General features: G+C 34.4%; 1 protein-coding gene and 1 non-coding gene across 2 annotated transcripts in view; one reads left to right on the top strand and one right to left on the bottom strand.

Annotated features, from left to right (window-relative positions):
- CEP290 (centrosomal protein 290) overlaps positions 1–14,873 on the top strand; it is a 98,970-nt gene that overhangs the window by 2,908 nt on the left and 81,189 nt on the right. Inside the window, exons 6-13 of the mRNA XM_067009839.1 lie at positions 1,224–1,367; positions 5,517–5,570; positions 6,412–6,432; positions 6,559–6,711; positions 7,106–7,288; positions 7,933–8,022; positions 10,662–10,784; positions 11,735–11,858. Coding sequence (XP_066865940.1) covers positions 1,224–1,367; positions 5,517–5,570; positions 6,412–6,432; positions 6,559–6,711; positions 7,106–7,288; positions 7,933–8,022; positions 10,662–10,784; positions 11,735–11,858 — 892 coding nt within the window. The remainder of the gene's footprint in view (positions 1–1,223; positions 1,368–5,516; positions 5,571–6,411; positions 6,433–6,558; positions 6,712–7,105; positions 7,289–7,932; positions 8,023–10,661; positions 10,785–11,734; positions 11,859–14,873) is intronic.
- On the bottom strand, positions 10,125–10,251 carry LOC131767537 (U6atac minor spliceosomal RNA). The gene has a single exon (XR_009338743.1). It is a non-coding gene; the product is annotated as a U6atac minor spliceosomal RNA (small nuclear RNA).

Below are 14,873 nucleotides of genomic sequence, written 5' to 3'. Positions count from 1 at the left end.
GTGGGAAAAAATGTGATACAAATGGATTAGCCTTTATAAGGAGGAAGAACCTTTTTCCTTGGTAAAAGGGAGGAAGGAAGAATGGATATGAACAGAAGCTTTTGATGTTTGTAGGTTTAGTGCTTGGAATTTGAGAGGATGGAGAGGTCATCTGCTAAAAATGAAAGTGCTTTTTTTTTTTTTTTTTTTTGCTGTACGCGGGCCTCTCACCGCTGTGGCCTCTTCTGTTGCGGAGCACATGCTCCAGATGCGCAGGCTCAGCGGCCATGGCTCACGGCCCTAGCCGCTCCACGGCATGTGGGATCCTCCAGGACCTGGGCACGAACCCGCATCCCCCGCACCGGCAGGGGGACTCTCAACCACTGCGCCACCAGGGAAGACCCAAGGAAATGCTTTTTGAAGGAGGTTAAGAGTAAGAAAAGTTTAGTTAAGGTAGAAGAGTAACAACTGTATGCTAGGGAGATGAATGTGAGACAGATTAGATGACTAAAGGATTTTTGATGTTTATGACTATGACCCAAAGTAACAGGAAAATGAAGCAAAATGTATTTAGTCTGATGCAAAATTTTAAAGATCATCTAATTTTGGGTGTTCAATATGGTAGCACCAGCCACATGTGGCCATTAGCATTTAAATTAGTTAAAGTTAAGAATTCAGTTCTTTAGTTGCACTAGCCACATTTCAAGTGCTCAGTAGACACATGTAGATAGTGGCTACTGTATTGGGCAGTGCAGAGAACATTTCCTTTATCCTAGAAAGTCCTTTTAGAGAACACTGGTCTAAATAGTCAGTGGTATGAGGGAAAGGGCAGGTTAAGAGCACCATAGCTCAGTGGCTAGGGTGGAGGCTCTGGTGATTTGTAGCCTGGTTTCAGAGCTCTGATACTCAGGGGAAGCCTAGATAGTTCATCTCAAAGATCGTTGTATGCCTTTGCACTTTACCCTGGTGTCTGTGGCTCAGCAGCTATAACAGAGCCTGAGTGATTGACTGTTAATTCTTCATACTCTGGATGGCTCAGGAAGAGCTTAAGGGGTTGTCAGCCTGTGAACTAAAGCTTAAATATGCTTAATAAAAAAAAATTGTTTTTAAGCAACATGATTTTATTAAACATCTCTTGCTGATTATGATAAAATTTAAAGTCAAGATAATTATTTTTGTTGTTGATTCATTTGAATCTCCAGATATAATAGAATTAATTTATACTTTTGGTTTATTACTTTAAGATGGCGCAGCACTCTGCAGGTGGACGTGACACTCGCTTTTTACGTGATGAAATTCGCCAACTTGAAAAGCAGTTGGAACAAAAAGATAGAGAATTGGAGGACATGGAAAAAGAGTTAGAGAAAGAGAAGAAAGTTAATGAGCAAGTAAGGCACAGTTTTTCAATGACTCTTAACTGTTCAAGTTACCAAAAAACACCACCTGTTTATGCTATTTATAATTATTACTGACAGTTTCAATTTTTATGTTTTATGTTATTTGTGGGAATTGATGTATGCTTATTGCTAAGGTTTTATATAACAGTTCATGTTGTCATCATGTCTTTAAAATATAATGGATCAGGTACATCTAATGAATGAATATGACCTAGAGATTAATTCTTTATATATGGAGGTACCTTTTTCTCCGGATGTTAGAATTCTTCACATAAAGTTGATGATTTGATCTGGAATATTGGTATGAAGAAATTAATAGGCATTCAGAAACAATTGATTTTGGGCTTCTCTGGTGGCACAATGGTTGAGAATCCACCTGCCAATGCAGGGGACACGGGTTCAAGCCCTGGTCTGGGAAGATCCCACATGCCGCAGAGCAACTAAGCCCATGCACCATGACTATTAAGCCTGAGCTCTAGAGCATGTGAGTCACAACTACTGAGTCTGCTTGCTACAACTGTTGAAGCCTGCATGCCTAGAGCCCATGCTCCACTACAGGAGAAGCCACCACAATGAGAAGACCATGCACCGCAATGAAGAGTAGCCCCCTCTCGCTGCAACTAGAGAAAGCCCATGCACAGCAACAAAGACCCAATGCAGCCAAAAATAAATAAACAAAAATTTTAAAAAATTTTGATTTTCTTATTTTGCATAATATATTTTGGGGAAAAAATATTTCTTTGTATTTATATTAGTAGTAGACTTGGAAATTAATCTTTTAGTGATGTATTCAATAATAAATTTTTTATTTTCAGGTGTACCTCACTTTGTGTAATACGTAGGTTCTTAAAAAGTGTTAATCTCACCATTTTGTAAATCAATTCATATTTTAAACCATGACATGTCATCTTTTATACAAGCATAGTTTGTTATTACCTCTTAGGTTATACTTGTTATTTATAAAATAATTCATGCAATGTTCACTTAAATTTAGTTTGAGGAAAAAATTATTTTTTTTCTGATAAGTTTGTATTTCCTGTCAGAAAATAGTATGCTTTCTATTTTTGCCTCAGCTGTCAGTGAACTTAGTACAAAATCTGGTGCCTACATGTATTAACTGTCCCATCCCTGGTGCCCAGAAGCTTTTTCTACCTTTGTGTCCTTTCTAAGGTCAATATTGTATCACATCCTGATAATCTTATTTTGTCCATTGTTCTCTTGGAAATAGATGGTTATAAATTTTAAGTAAATGACATTGATTATGAGGTAACATTGCTATTTAAAAAGAATTCATCATAGACTGTTTTGTAAGGAAAAGCATCCCCATTCTTTATGTATCTATTTTATTATATAGTTTGGAAGTCATGTAAAAGTGAGCCATCTGTACAGTTTTTGCAGTGAAAAAAGTATGGATTGATGCCACCTGAAGGTTAGGAATAAGCTCTTAGAGGATTATTTGTTTAGTTGACTCAGTGAAACATAACAGATCTATAGATTTCTTAATCATGAAGGGTCCAACCTATGCTGTACAGTAATAGAATTGTTTAGGGAGGTGGCCGTGTTTGTGTTTTTCTGGGCTATTCTTTTGTCTAGCCCATATATTAGTCAACTTCTCACCATTGATACCACACACTTTTAGCTAATCAGAACCACCAAGTCCATTCATATCTTAGGCTACTATCTTCATTCATAGGCACACACACAGACAACTTGAATATATGGCTTATGTACCTTTCCAGCTGCTAGATTTCTTGAAGTAGAATATGGATATGAGTTGCTTTAGCAATTTCTTCTTTGCCCTTAACCAGTCATTCAGTTTTACTGAGTACATAGCATGCCAGAGACTGTGCTAAATACTGAGGATACCGTGGGCAACACTATTCTGCTTCTCAACGATATTCACTGTCAGTAACAAAGGTAACAAAAGATAATATGATAGTCTGGGGATACATAAGGATATAAGAATACTCTGGAGTACTCTGGAGAGGTATACCTGAGTCAGTCTTGAGGTTCAAGAAGTGATCTGTAAACTGAGACCTGAAATAAGAGTTAGCCTGGAAGAGGGCATGGGATGTAGGTGGTGGTTAAGGAAAAGGCATTCTGGGTAGAAGATACAGTGTTTACTAAGACCTAGAGGTAGGAGATAGCATGGTGTATTCAGGGAACTACAGTTATTCATTCTGACTGGAATATAGGTAAAAATAGCTAGTGTAGAGTCCTTACTATGTGCCAGATACTTTATATGCATTAATTCACTATTCCTCATTTGATACTTATATGAGAGAGGTGACATTTCCCCCAGGCTACAGATGAAGAAACAGACACAGAAAGGGTAGGTAATTGCCCATGGTACACAACTAATAAATGATAAAGCCAGGATTTGATCCAGATTTACTCAAATTCTGTGCTCTTATCTGCTATGCTACCCTACCTTTCCAGCTTTAACATTTATGATCCTCTAGAGAGATAAGCAAAGGCAAGTACCTGAGGAATTTGGTCCTTTTTCCAAAAAGGAGCCAATGAAGGATTTTGAACTCAGGGATATCATGATCAGATATGTACTTTTCAAGTTTACTTTCCTTTGTGGAGAGTGGATTGAAGGGGGCCAAGACTAGTAAGGAGACATTTGTCCTAAGCCAGTGTGACAATGGACTAATTAGTGACTGAGGGGGATTAGGGACATGGACATGTTTGAGGGATGTAGATGTAATTGGATATGATGAATGATTGGTTGTTGGTGAAGAGGGAGGAATGGGTAGTCCACCTAATTTTCTGGGTTGGGCCACTGGATAGGTAGATAGCGCCATTAATTTAGAAGTGACACAAGGGGAGTTTAGAAGGTTTGTGATTATTATTTGTTTTGTGCATGTTGAGTTTGAGGTCCTTGTGGGCATATTCAAAAAGGATATCTGTATAAGAAACTCATGAGAGATACAGGGTAGATGATAAGAATTTGTGGGTCATCAGCATAGATACTGAAGCAATAGAAGTGATTGTAAGGCAGATGTCTGAGTTATAGAAATGTCTAATGCAAGAGGAAGAGGTGCTTTAAGGAATAGGCCAAGAAAGGACAAATATCAAGAGTATGATGTTTCAAAACCAAGGGAAAGGAGCATCAGTAGTATTAAATGCTTTAGCCTTAAGTTCTTGACATGTCTCTTGTTAAAATTTTCCAATTCAAAACAGGATGGGACTGTTTCTTAACTCCTAGATGATAATAATAATAATGGTAAAATTCTAAGATTCGTATAGCATATTGCATTTTATTATGAACTTTCTTTAAACTTTCTTTTTTGAAAACTTTCTTATCTTCATAAAGGTTGTAAGAAAACCAGTAAACACATACTCTTCATATAGGTTCACCTGTTAACACTGTGCCACATATGCTTTATCTTTGTACACACAGACTTATTCTCCTCCCCTCCCCTCCCCTCCTTTCTTTTTTGCTGAGACATCAGAGTTAATTGCAGATATCATGATACTTCATACTTAAATATTGCAAATATCATGATATTTCATTCTTAAATATTTCAGTGTATTTCCACTGAAAGGAAGCAGTTTTATTTCCTTTATAACTATATAAGTAGTTATATTTTCCAATATAACTACTTATATAATTAGCATACTCAGGAATGTAATATCAATTCAGTACTGTTATCTAATATGTAGTCCATAATCAGATTTCCTCTACTGACCCAATAATGTCCTTTTAGTCTCCCCACCCAATATCCAAGCATCCATGCTTCTTTTTAACCATTATGCTCTACTGCTTTGTATTTCTAAGTAATTTAATGCTCACTGAGAGCAAAGAGTATTCTAGCTCTGGTAATAGAACTGCAAAATGATGAATATCTTGGAAGACTACTCATTATTAGGTTTTACGCTGGGGGAAGAGGGTAATGTTTTGTTTTCTGTATCCTTTGGTTAGAGGTTTTTGTTTTATAATCTTTTAAACTCAACCTGCTTCATCCTTCCTAATCCTTAGTTAGTTTTCAAAATTTTGGCGTATTATTCATGTCTTGGGTCGACATGAAGTCCTCAGTAGTTAAACATTCTCTGCGTTATTGGAAAGGAACTGAAAACCTGGCATTACATAGAACTACTGCTGAATTTTATCTTATTTGTTTTTTGTTGTTTTAGTTGGCTCTTCGAAATGAGGAGGCAGAAAATGAAAACAGCAAATTAAGGAGAGAGGTTGGTAAAAAATTTTAGTAGTTGTGGTGGTTCAACAAAGATACTTATTTAAAAAGTGTTCATAGGGCTTCCCTGGTGGCGCAGTGGTTGAGAATCCGCCTGCCGATGCAGGAGACACGGGTTCGTGCCCTGGTCCGGGAGGATCCCACATGCCGCGGAGCAACTGAGCTCGTGAGCCGTGGCCGCTGCGCCTGCGCGTCCGGAGCCTGTGCTCCGCAATGGGAGAGGCCACAACAGTGAGAGGCCCGAATACCGCAAAAAAAAAAAAAAAAAAAAAAAAAAAAAAAATAAAAAGTGTTCATAAATTAATTCTGTAACCAGAACTGGAATTGTCTAAGTAATTGATGTTTTCAAACCATGATTTTATGATATGACTTTGTCTTAGGGAAATAGAAAATAAATTGAAAGGTGAGGCCGTTAAGTACTACATTCGTCTCTTAGGTCTATGTGGGTAAATCTTGCTTTGTTTTTTAAGCTGTTCTTTGCTAGTTTGCTAACTGAATATATGACTGAATTTCTGCCTTATTTCCTCTTACTTTATCTGGCATTCTTTTAAAACTTTTGTTTCTCATTAAATCTTACAAATTCTGATTATTATTTGGTTCTTCTGAGCCAAATAATGTTTGTACATTGTTTATCCTGATAGTGCTTATCTTTTTAACATAATCAAAATGTTTTTTTGTTTTGGCTGGTAATTAATATTCTTGATTTCTTTGATTATCCAAAATAATATCTCATTCTCCTAAAATTTTTTTTGTTTTCTTTAATTTTCTAATTATTATATTTAATTATATATTGCCTTTCTCATTTCTAATTACCTTTTTCCTGTCCTCTTCTGGAGAACAAACGTCTAAAGAAAAAGGTGAGGCTTTCAGGGTGGTGAAACCTTGGAATTTTAAAGATGTGTTTTGAGATCACTATTCAGAGGGTGAAATTTTGTTTCTTTGGATAGTTTTTTTTAATAGAATACTGTTTGATCTGCCTTCAGAATGAACAGCTTCGTCAGGATATTATTGACTATCAAAAACAAATAGATTCGCAAAAAGAAACACTTTTATCAAGAAGAGGAGAAGACAGTGATTACCGATCACAGTTGTCTAAAAAAAACTATGAACTTGTCCAATATCTAGATGAAATTCAGGTAAAGTGGATAGAAGTCATTTCAAAGCAATGATCTTTATAAAACTTTAATTTCATTATAATATAAAACTAGTGTTTAGCCCTACATTTCAATATATTTAGTATAAATCTGCAACTATGTATTTGTAAAACATGAAATAAATTGCATCTTTGAAGTTGCAAATCTTGCAAATTCATTCTTGTTATATGCCTATCTTGGGCATTGTTTAAGAACTAAGATTCTTACTTACACTTTTCTTGATATTTAATTTGGTTTAATTGACCAATAGCAGTTGATACTAAATATCTGTGAAGAATTCTGTTTTCTCCAGCAGACACTTATGACTCCATTTAGTATTAATTTAAATTTTAGTTTCTTAAATTGTTTTTAACTGTAGCATCTTTACCTTTCTTAGACTTTAACAGAAGCTAATGAGAAACTTGAACTTCAGAATCAAGAAATGAGAAAAAATCTAGAAGAGTCTGTACAGGAAATGGAGAAGATGACTGATGAATATAATAGGATGAAAGCTATTGTGCATCAGACAGATAATATAATGGACCGGTTAAAAAAAGAAAATGATCATTACCAGCTTCAAGTAAGAATTCCTGTTTGACTTATTTGGGCAAACTTCATATTGCCTCATTACTATTTATTTGAAACTAGAAAGTACTTTTAACTTTCTAGGGTATGAATTTTTGTCTTATGCTCTAGTATGTCATCTTACACTGTAATATGTTGCCATGGTAATATATTTGTCTCTATGTGTTTCTCTAGTCCCCTTACATATACCTTGTAATTCCTGCCATGTAGAGTATATGGGTGATACCTGAATGAATGTGTAGATAGCAATCCTGCAAATTTTCTGCTAAAGCCTCTTAGAAGTCCTGTGGACCATCAAGCTTAATTTTATACCTTAAAGTAAATATACTCTAAATATCATAGAAACCAATATATTGTTTACTACTTACATGGGATTAAACTTGTTTAAAAAATAGAGTAATACTTAAAAATACAATTCTTTAATGACAAAAAATAATTATACAACTGTAAAGATGCACAAACAATTAAAGGTCACCTTAACTACAGAACCACTCCCATAATGAATATGCATTTGTAATGTATATATGTGCATGTGTATGCTTATCATGTGTGTAATATATGTGTAAATATTCATATACAACAAATACATGTATAGTACACTGATGTGCAACAGTTCTTGAAATAATTGTTGCCTTTTAGGTGCAGGAGCTTACAAATCTTCTGAGAGCAAAAAATGAAGAAGATGATCCAATCATGGCAGCTGTCAATGCGAAAGTAGAAGAATGGAAGGTGCTTTTTTCAATTGCTATAATAGCTTTTTCATTTTCATTTTAGATTTCAATTTTTTAGTCTTAATTTTCTTTAAAGTTCTTGTACTAGTTAATGACATCTTTATTAGGCATTTTTAAAAGTATATTAAATGTTTTAGCTGGAAAACTCTAAGAACTCGTGTGTAGACCTCTAGCTTATCTGTTGTTGAATGAGCTCTTCTACATCAATGAGTTAAATTTAAAATTTTTAATTTTCTGATAGAAATCTAAGTCTAAAATATAATATGTCATCTAAAATAGATAATTATAAATAAAATTTAAATGTTTTCACGTAAACCATAGGTACCTTGTATATATTAGTTTTATAGTTCCAGGTTTAATTTTAGTTTTTCTGACTCTCCTTCCATGTTAGATTAATCAAGCTATCGGCATTCAGTGGAAATGGGAGTAAGGAAGTGGATCAGGAATGGAAGTAAGGGAAGGGATCTTTCAGAATCACCTGAGAAGTCTTTTCAAAAGTCTGTTCCTCCTCACCACTCTCTAACTCCAACCATAACCCCAAGCCTTACCATATCAGAAGTTAGGATTGTGATGATTATATATTTTGAAAAAAGTCTGAAATGATTCTGAATAAATCTAATTTTAAAAGCTATCACTTTTATAGTCTTTGTTTCTAACAAGGTTCACATAAATCTTATTGGCTATTTGAAATTATCATGTGGGAATCTCAGCTAACCTGTTTTAAACAAGAGCAGTAGCAGTGGAAATGAAGTTTATAGAATCAATCAGAGGTCAATAGACTTTCTGTAAAAGGCCAGGGAGTAACTATTTTAGAATATTTGGTGTCTGGTGTGTCTGTTCAACTCTGCTATTATAATATGAAGGCAGCCATAGACAATACATAAATAAATGAGCAAGGCTGTTTTCCCAATGAAACTTTACAGAAGGAGGCAGCAGGCCAGGTTTGACCTATGAGCCATAGTTTACTAACCCCAGGAAAAAAAAGAGTTGTTTTTAATCGTTTAATTTTGGGGGAGAGATGTTAGCAAATGTATTCTTCTGCACTTTGTTTTTACTTAGTATCTTTTACTTAGTTTATATCAGTACATATGGTATTACTTTGTTCTTTTTAATGTAATTTTTCTTTTAGATGTGTATGTTATTGATTCCCTATTATGTGGTGTTTAGGAGGTTTCCAATTTTTGCTATTAGAAACAATGTTTTAATGAATATCCTTGTATATTTATTTTGAAAATGTGTGTCTGTAGAATAAATGCTGCAAGTGTAATTATGATATATATTGCAAATATATTCCTCTAGTTTGTCACTTGTCTTTTGGCTTTATGGTATTTTTTACTATGAAGTATTTTTTTATATTGCATAATTTAATATTTTTTATGGCTTTTGGCCTTTGTATCATAGTTAGAAAGGATTCTGAAATTGTTTTCTCATATTTTCTCTAGTATCTTCTAGTTTCATCTTTTACATGTAAATCTTGAAGCATATATTATTTATTTTGGTATGAAGAGTGAGATATGGATGCAGCTGAGCTACTCTGTTGTCTAAACATCATTTATTGAATATTTAATTTTTCTCCTACTAAAATATACTTCCATTTTTATTACATACAAAACTGTTGAATTTGAATTTGTTTTGGGACTCTCTTCTTTATATTGATTGATCTGTTTTCTAATCATGTACACTTGTTTTAATTATTATGCTTAAATATTTGAAATAGCTGTTCTCATTATTTATCTGTTTTTTAGATTTTTATAAATGTGCTTTTTAAATACAAATTTTAGAAATAGTTCTCTAAAATATTTTAGTTATTTTATTGGGTATATATTAAATTTATAAATTATAGATTGATTTTGATATTTGGTCCTAGCAAAGAACACAAGGTACCTTTCATTTTTTTAAAATTGAGGTAAAATTGACATAACATGATCCTAGTTTCAGGTATACAGTGTAATGATTCGAAGTTTGTATGTATTGCAAAATGATTACCGCAGTAAGTCCAGTTAACATCTGTAACCATACATAGTTACAATTTTTTTTTCTGGTGATGAGAACTTTGAAGATCCACTCTCTTAACTATTTTCAAATATGCAGTACAGTATTAAAAAATGATGATTAGAGGCCATGAAGTGGATGGCAACGCCCTAACCATATGCATGTTGTCAAGCCTGAGGACCTCTTCCATTCTTGTCTAGAGGAATGCAAACCTCCTTTTCCTTTCATACAACATAACAAGATACCTTTTATTCATTCAAAATATTTTATGCTTCTTGGTGTCATTTTAATGTTTTCTTCCTAAAAGATTAGTTGTACAAAACCTTTTGTAATTTCAGGGAGTTATTTATAGCTTAGTGTTCTAGGAATGGGTTTTGGAAACTTGAAATTGTTTAAAAGATTGAATTTCTTAAAAAGCAAAAAATACAGTGTATATTTTTGAATCATTTCTTATTTGAATATCAGGTTGTATGCACAAAAGAACAGTGGTCATTCCAATAGTTGATATTTTCTCACTTCAAAGAATTTTATTTCCTGTATTTTCTTGAAATCTGCTAATGGTATATATTAAAATATTTACCATAAATGAGGAATGGTTTATTAATTTTCCTCTTATGTAACAGATCCTATTTTGTTTATTTCTAGTTAATTTTGTCTTCTAAAGATGATGAAATTATTGAGTACCAGCAAATGTTACATAACCTGAGGGAGAAACTGAAAAATGCCCAGCTTGATGCTGATAAAAGTAATATTATGGCTCTACAACAGGTAAAACTTTCTCAAAATTTGGTTTATCAACAAGGTTTATTAAAGTTGGCAATGAAACTCTGAATTATGTCTTATTTATCTCCTGTGCCTAATCTAGTCACTTGCATGTTTGGGTATATAATAAAGTCTTTTGAAGTTTCTTACACCGTCCAGTCCCAAGAAAAAATTAGAATTAAGTTTAGAGTTAGGAATAAAATTATTTTATGTGTTTTTCTCTATTGATGCAGATAATACGTTTATTGTTTTGCTTGGGAATTATTTAATAAGAAACTTTTAAAACTTTTAGAAATTTAAAAAATATCTTAATTCTCTGTTACTAAAGTCTATTGTGTTGTGTTTTAGTGCTGAAATATCCTGTACAATGTGAAATAAGCTAAAGTATGGTTATAATTTGTACTGTATAAAATTTGTGTTTTTATTGATCATACAAATATATTCATATAGAAAGAAGTTACACTTGCATCAACTGTGCTCTCTAGTCATAGTCCAAAAGAAAGAAGGAAATTTGGGAAGTATTTGGAGAATAAGGACGATTGCAAGGGACAAGATTTTTGAATGAAGTACTGCAGGGGTGAAAGCTAATTTGAGTAAAGGAAAAAGCACAAGGTAAAACACAAACATAAAATGACAAAAAGATAGAATTAGATGGATGATGAGGAAAAGTAACACAAAAGGAGTCATAAGAAGCCACAAATATTAGAGAGTTCTGGAATTCGTATTTGTGAGAGTGCTAGCCCTTATATCATCTTTAAGTACTAGAGTGACAGCAGTATTCCTACAGTGATTAGTGCAGTTGAGGTATACAAAATAGTAAAAGGCACAGTTTTGACTCACAAAAAATATATTCTATAGTCTTGTTGAAAAAAACAAGACCTAGCTTTTCTCTTACTTTAAAAATGTAGATTAATATTCATAAAGTGATAACATGTAATATTCAAAATATTTTATAGGGTATACAAGAACGAGATAGTCAAATTAAGATGCTCACTGACCAAGTAGAGCAATATACAAAAGAAATGGAAAAAAATACTTTTATTATTGAAGATTTGAAAAATGAGCTCCAAAGAAACAAAGGTAATTCAATGTTTTATAAGTATATTGTCATTTTATATACTTAAAGTTTTAAAAATATTTTATTTTTATTAAAATGAAATTATGTTATGCCAACAGATATATTAGTGATTTTTCTTTATTTGAATTTTATATTTTTTAAAAAATTGTACAAGGTATTATTGACTAGTGTATATATGATATTCGTATTTACACATGTAAATGATGGCAGTGTTTTCTGTAGTTTTTCTCTGATGAAAATTACATTAACCTCTATTACCAGATTGGCTGTATAAAAGAAATGAAAAATGGTGATATAATTGTATTTATCCTCCTTTTTGTAATTAACAAAGAATGGAAGAAAATAAAATTTTGATCAGTGTAGCAACATTGCAGAGATTTTTCAGAAGTAATTGCCTTGTCAACATTTGAATTAAACTTACCCAAGTTGATATGTCATCATATTCTCCCTACCTTGGGTCATGATAGCTTACCTAACTCATCAAATCCTTTGAATGTAAGCCCTTACAACATTAGTGATCTTATATTTCCAAAACACTATATAGTGTAGTTATACCAGTGCACATTAATGCAAACTATTCATAATAAGTTCATGACATATTTATTATAATTGCTGAAGATAAAAAAAAATAGACACGAAGGGGAAATAATGAGTGAGTCTATGTGTGTGTTTGTGTGTAAGTGAAATAATGGTAATGTTGTAATTTAGATAGTGAGGCAAAAGCCTCACTGAGGAGATATTTGAACAAAGACTTAAAGAAGATGAGGGAGTGAGCCATGTGGATGTCCCTAAGCAGTGAGAATAAGTGCAGGGCACTGAAGCAGGAGTGTACTGAGCATGTTTGAGGAACAGCAAAGAAGCCTTTGTGGCTGGAGCAGGGTGAGCAAGTGGGCAGTAGTAGGTGATGAGATCAGAGAGGTAACGAGGGGCCATATCATATGGGGCCTTACAGTTCATTGTAAGGACTTCGGCTTTTCTTCTAAGTGAGAATGGACATCAACAAATTTCTGAAGAAAGTGATATATTTTGACTTGGACTGTGTCTGCCGTAGACTGTAGGAGTGGTAAGGAGAGAAGCAGGGAACCTGTTGTAAGACTACTGCAATAACCTGGAGAGAGGTGATGGTAGTTTAAAGCATGGAGGTAGCAGTGGAGTTATATGTAGTCAGTTCTGGATGTATTTTGAAGGTGATAGAAATGAAATTTGCTGACAGATCAGATGTAGGATGTGAAAGTTATCAGGGCTTTTGGTCTGAATGCTGGGGAGGGCTGTGAAAAGAGCAGGTTTAGAGATGGTCAGGTACTTAGTTAAACAGGACATATTGAGTGTGAGATGCTTATTAGACATCTGAGTGAAAATGTTAAGTAGTTGCTTGTATATAGAAGTCTGAGGTTCATGAGGACAGTCTGGGCTAAACATATTAATTTAGGAACTTTATGCATAAAAATGGTACTTGAAGTCATGAAGGTGGCTGAGATCATCAAAGGAGAATATGTTGGTTAAAAAGAAAAATCTTAAGACTGAGCCCTGGGATGCTTTTACTTTAGAACTTGGGGAGATGAAAAGGAACAACCAAAAAGGCTGAGAAGGAATGACCAGAGAGATGGGAGGAAAACCAGGAGCATGTAGAGCCCTGAAACTCACATGTGGAATGTCATCAAGGAAGAGCATAAGCAACTGTGTTCCATACTATATTCATTCCTGCTGATAAGACAAGAGGAGCACTAAAAATTGACCACTGGATTTAGCAGTGGTCAATTTTGGTTCAAGAGAAAATGGGTAGAGATGAAATAGAGCCAATACAGAGACTTTTGAGGGCTGTTTCTCTGAAGGAAAGGGGAAAAATAGAGTGGTAGCCTGAGGGGAAAGGGGGATAAAGAAAATGTTTTTCTCTTTTAAATAGAAGAAATAATCATGCTTCTAAGTTAATAGGAAAGATCCATTAAAGAGGAAGCAATTCATGAATTGATGAAGCAAGGGAGGGAGAGAAGGACTTCGGGAGTAATATTCCTGAAAAGGCAATGGGATGGGATCTAGTGTCAGTGGAGTACGTTGGCTTAGGAGCACAGAGAGTTCATCCATAGTAACAGGAAGAAAGGTGGATTGTATAGTTACTGTCAGATGTGGCTGGGTAGATGTCCTGACAGTAAAAGTTTTGGTTTTCTCAGTGAATGAGGAAGCAAGGTTCTCAGCTGAAAGTGAGGATAGAGGCAGATATATTAGAAGTTTGAGGAGAGAGAAATAAAGAGAAGGTAAGAAATGGTCATCTGGAAGAATGAACCAGACTAGGGAAATATAGTGTGATTGTTGAGCAGCATCAAGGCCCACTTGCTATACTTATTTCTACATGTGTCTGTATTATGTATGTATTAGAATTATTCTTTGACAGTAGCTTAAATTGCTTTAAAAGGATCACTGATGTTGTGGGGTTTGCATATTCCAGCCACCAGGAGAAAAAAGTGGCGGTTGATCTCTGCTGTCAAATAAGGAAGAGGTCTTATATAGTGATGCTTCTGTCAGTCCGTAGTCATGTAATTCCTAAAGTCCACAGAAGGTGTGTGTACTAGAGTATACTCTGTATCTTGAATTTAACTTGTGCATGACAGTTAATGGTGTTCTCCTTTCATTGGTTAAGATTAGTTTTAGCTCGCAGAAGCATCTGAAAAATGGTGGCAAAATCGAGATAGATGTTTATTTCTCACTTGTGTATTGGTCTAGTTAGGCAGTCGAGGGTATTGCCTTCATCTGCCTCATGCAAAATGGAACTTTACCCTCACATCCAATCCCAAACAGCGAGGTAGAGGAAGAGGAGGCAAGTGGCAAAGAGCATGTACTGAAGGATAGGCAGGTAATATATTGTGGAGGGCCTTGCAGAAGAAAGGGAGAATAGATTTTGGGGACAGGATCCTCTGTCACATTCTCCAGCTAGGCTGTTCACTCCAAAGAACAGGGCTCACTTCTTATAAGCATGTGTGATCTCCTACACTAGTCCAGTGCCCGTGTATAAGTATGTGCCC

Source organism: Kogia breviceps, chromosome 12 (assembly GCF_026419965.1).
Source record: "Kogia breviceps isolate mKogBre1 chromosome 12, mKogBre1 haplotype 1, whole genome shotgun sequence".
NCBI classification, from domain to species: Eukaryota; Metazoa; Chordata; class Mammalia; order Artiodactyla; family Physeteridae; genus Kogia; species Kogia breviceps.
Note: the sequence above shows the minus strand (reverse complement) of the source record. Positions and strands in the feature narration are given on the sequence as shown.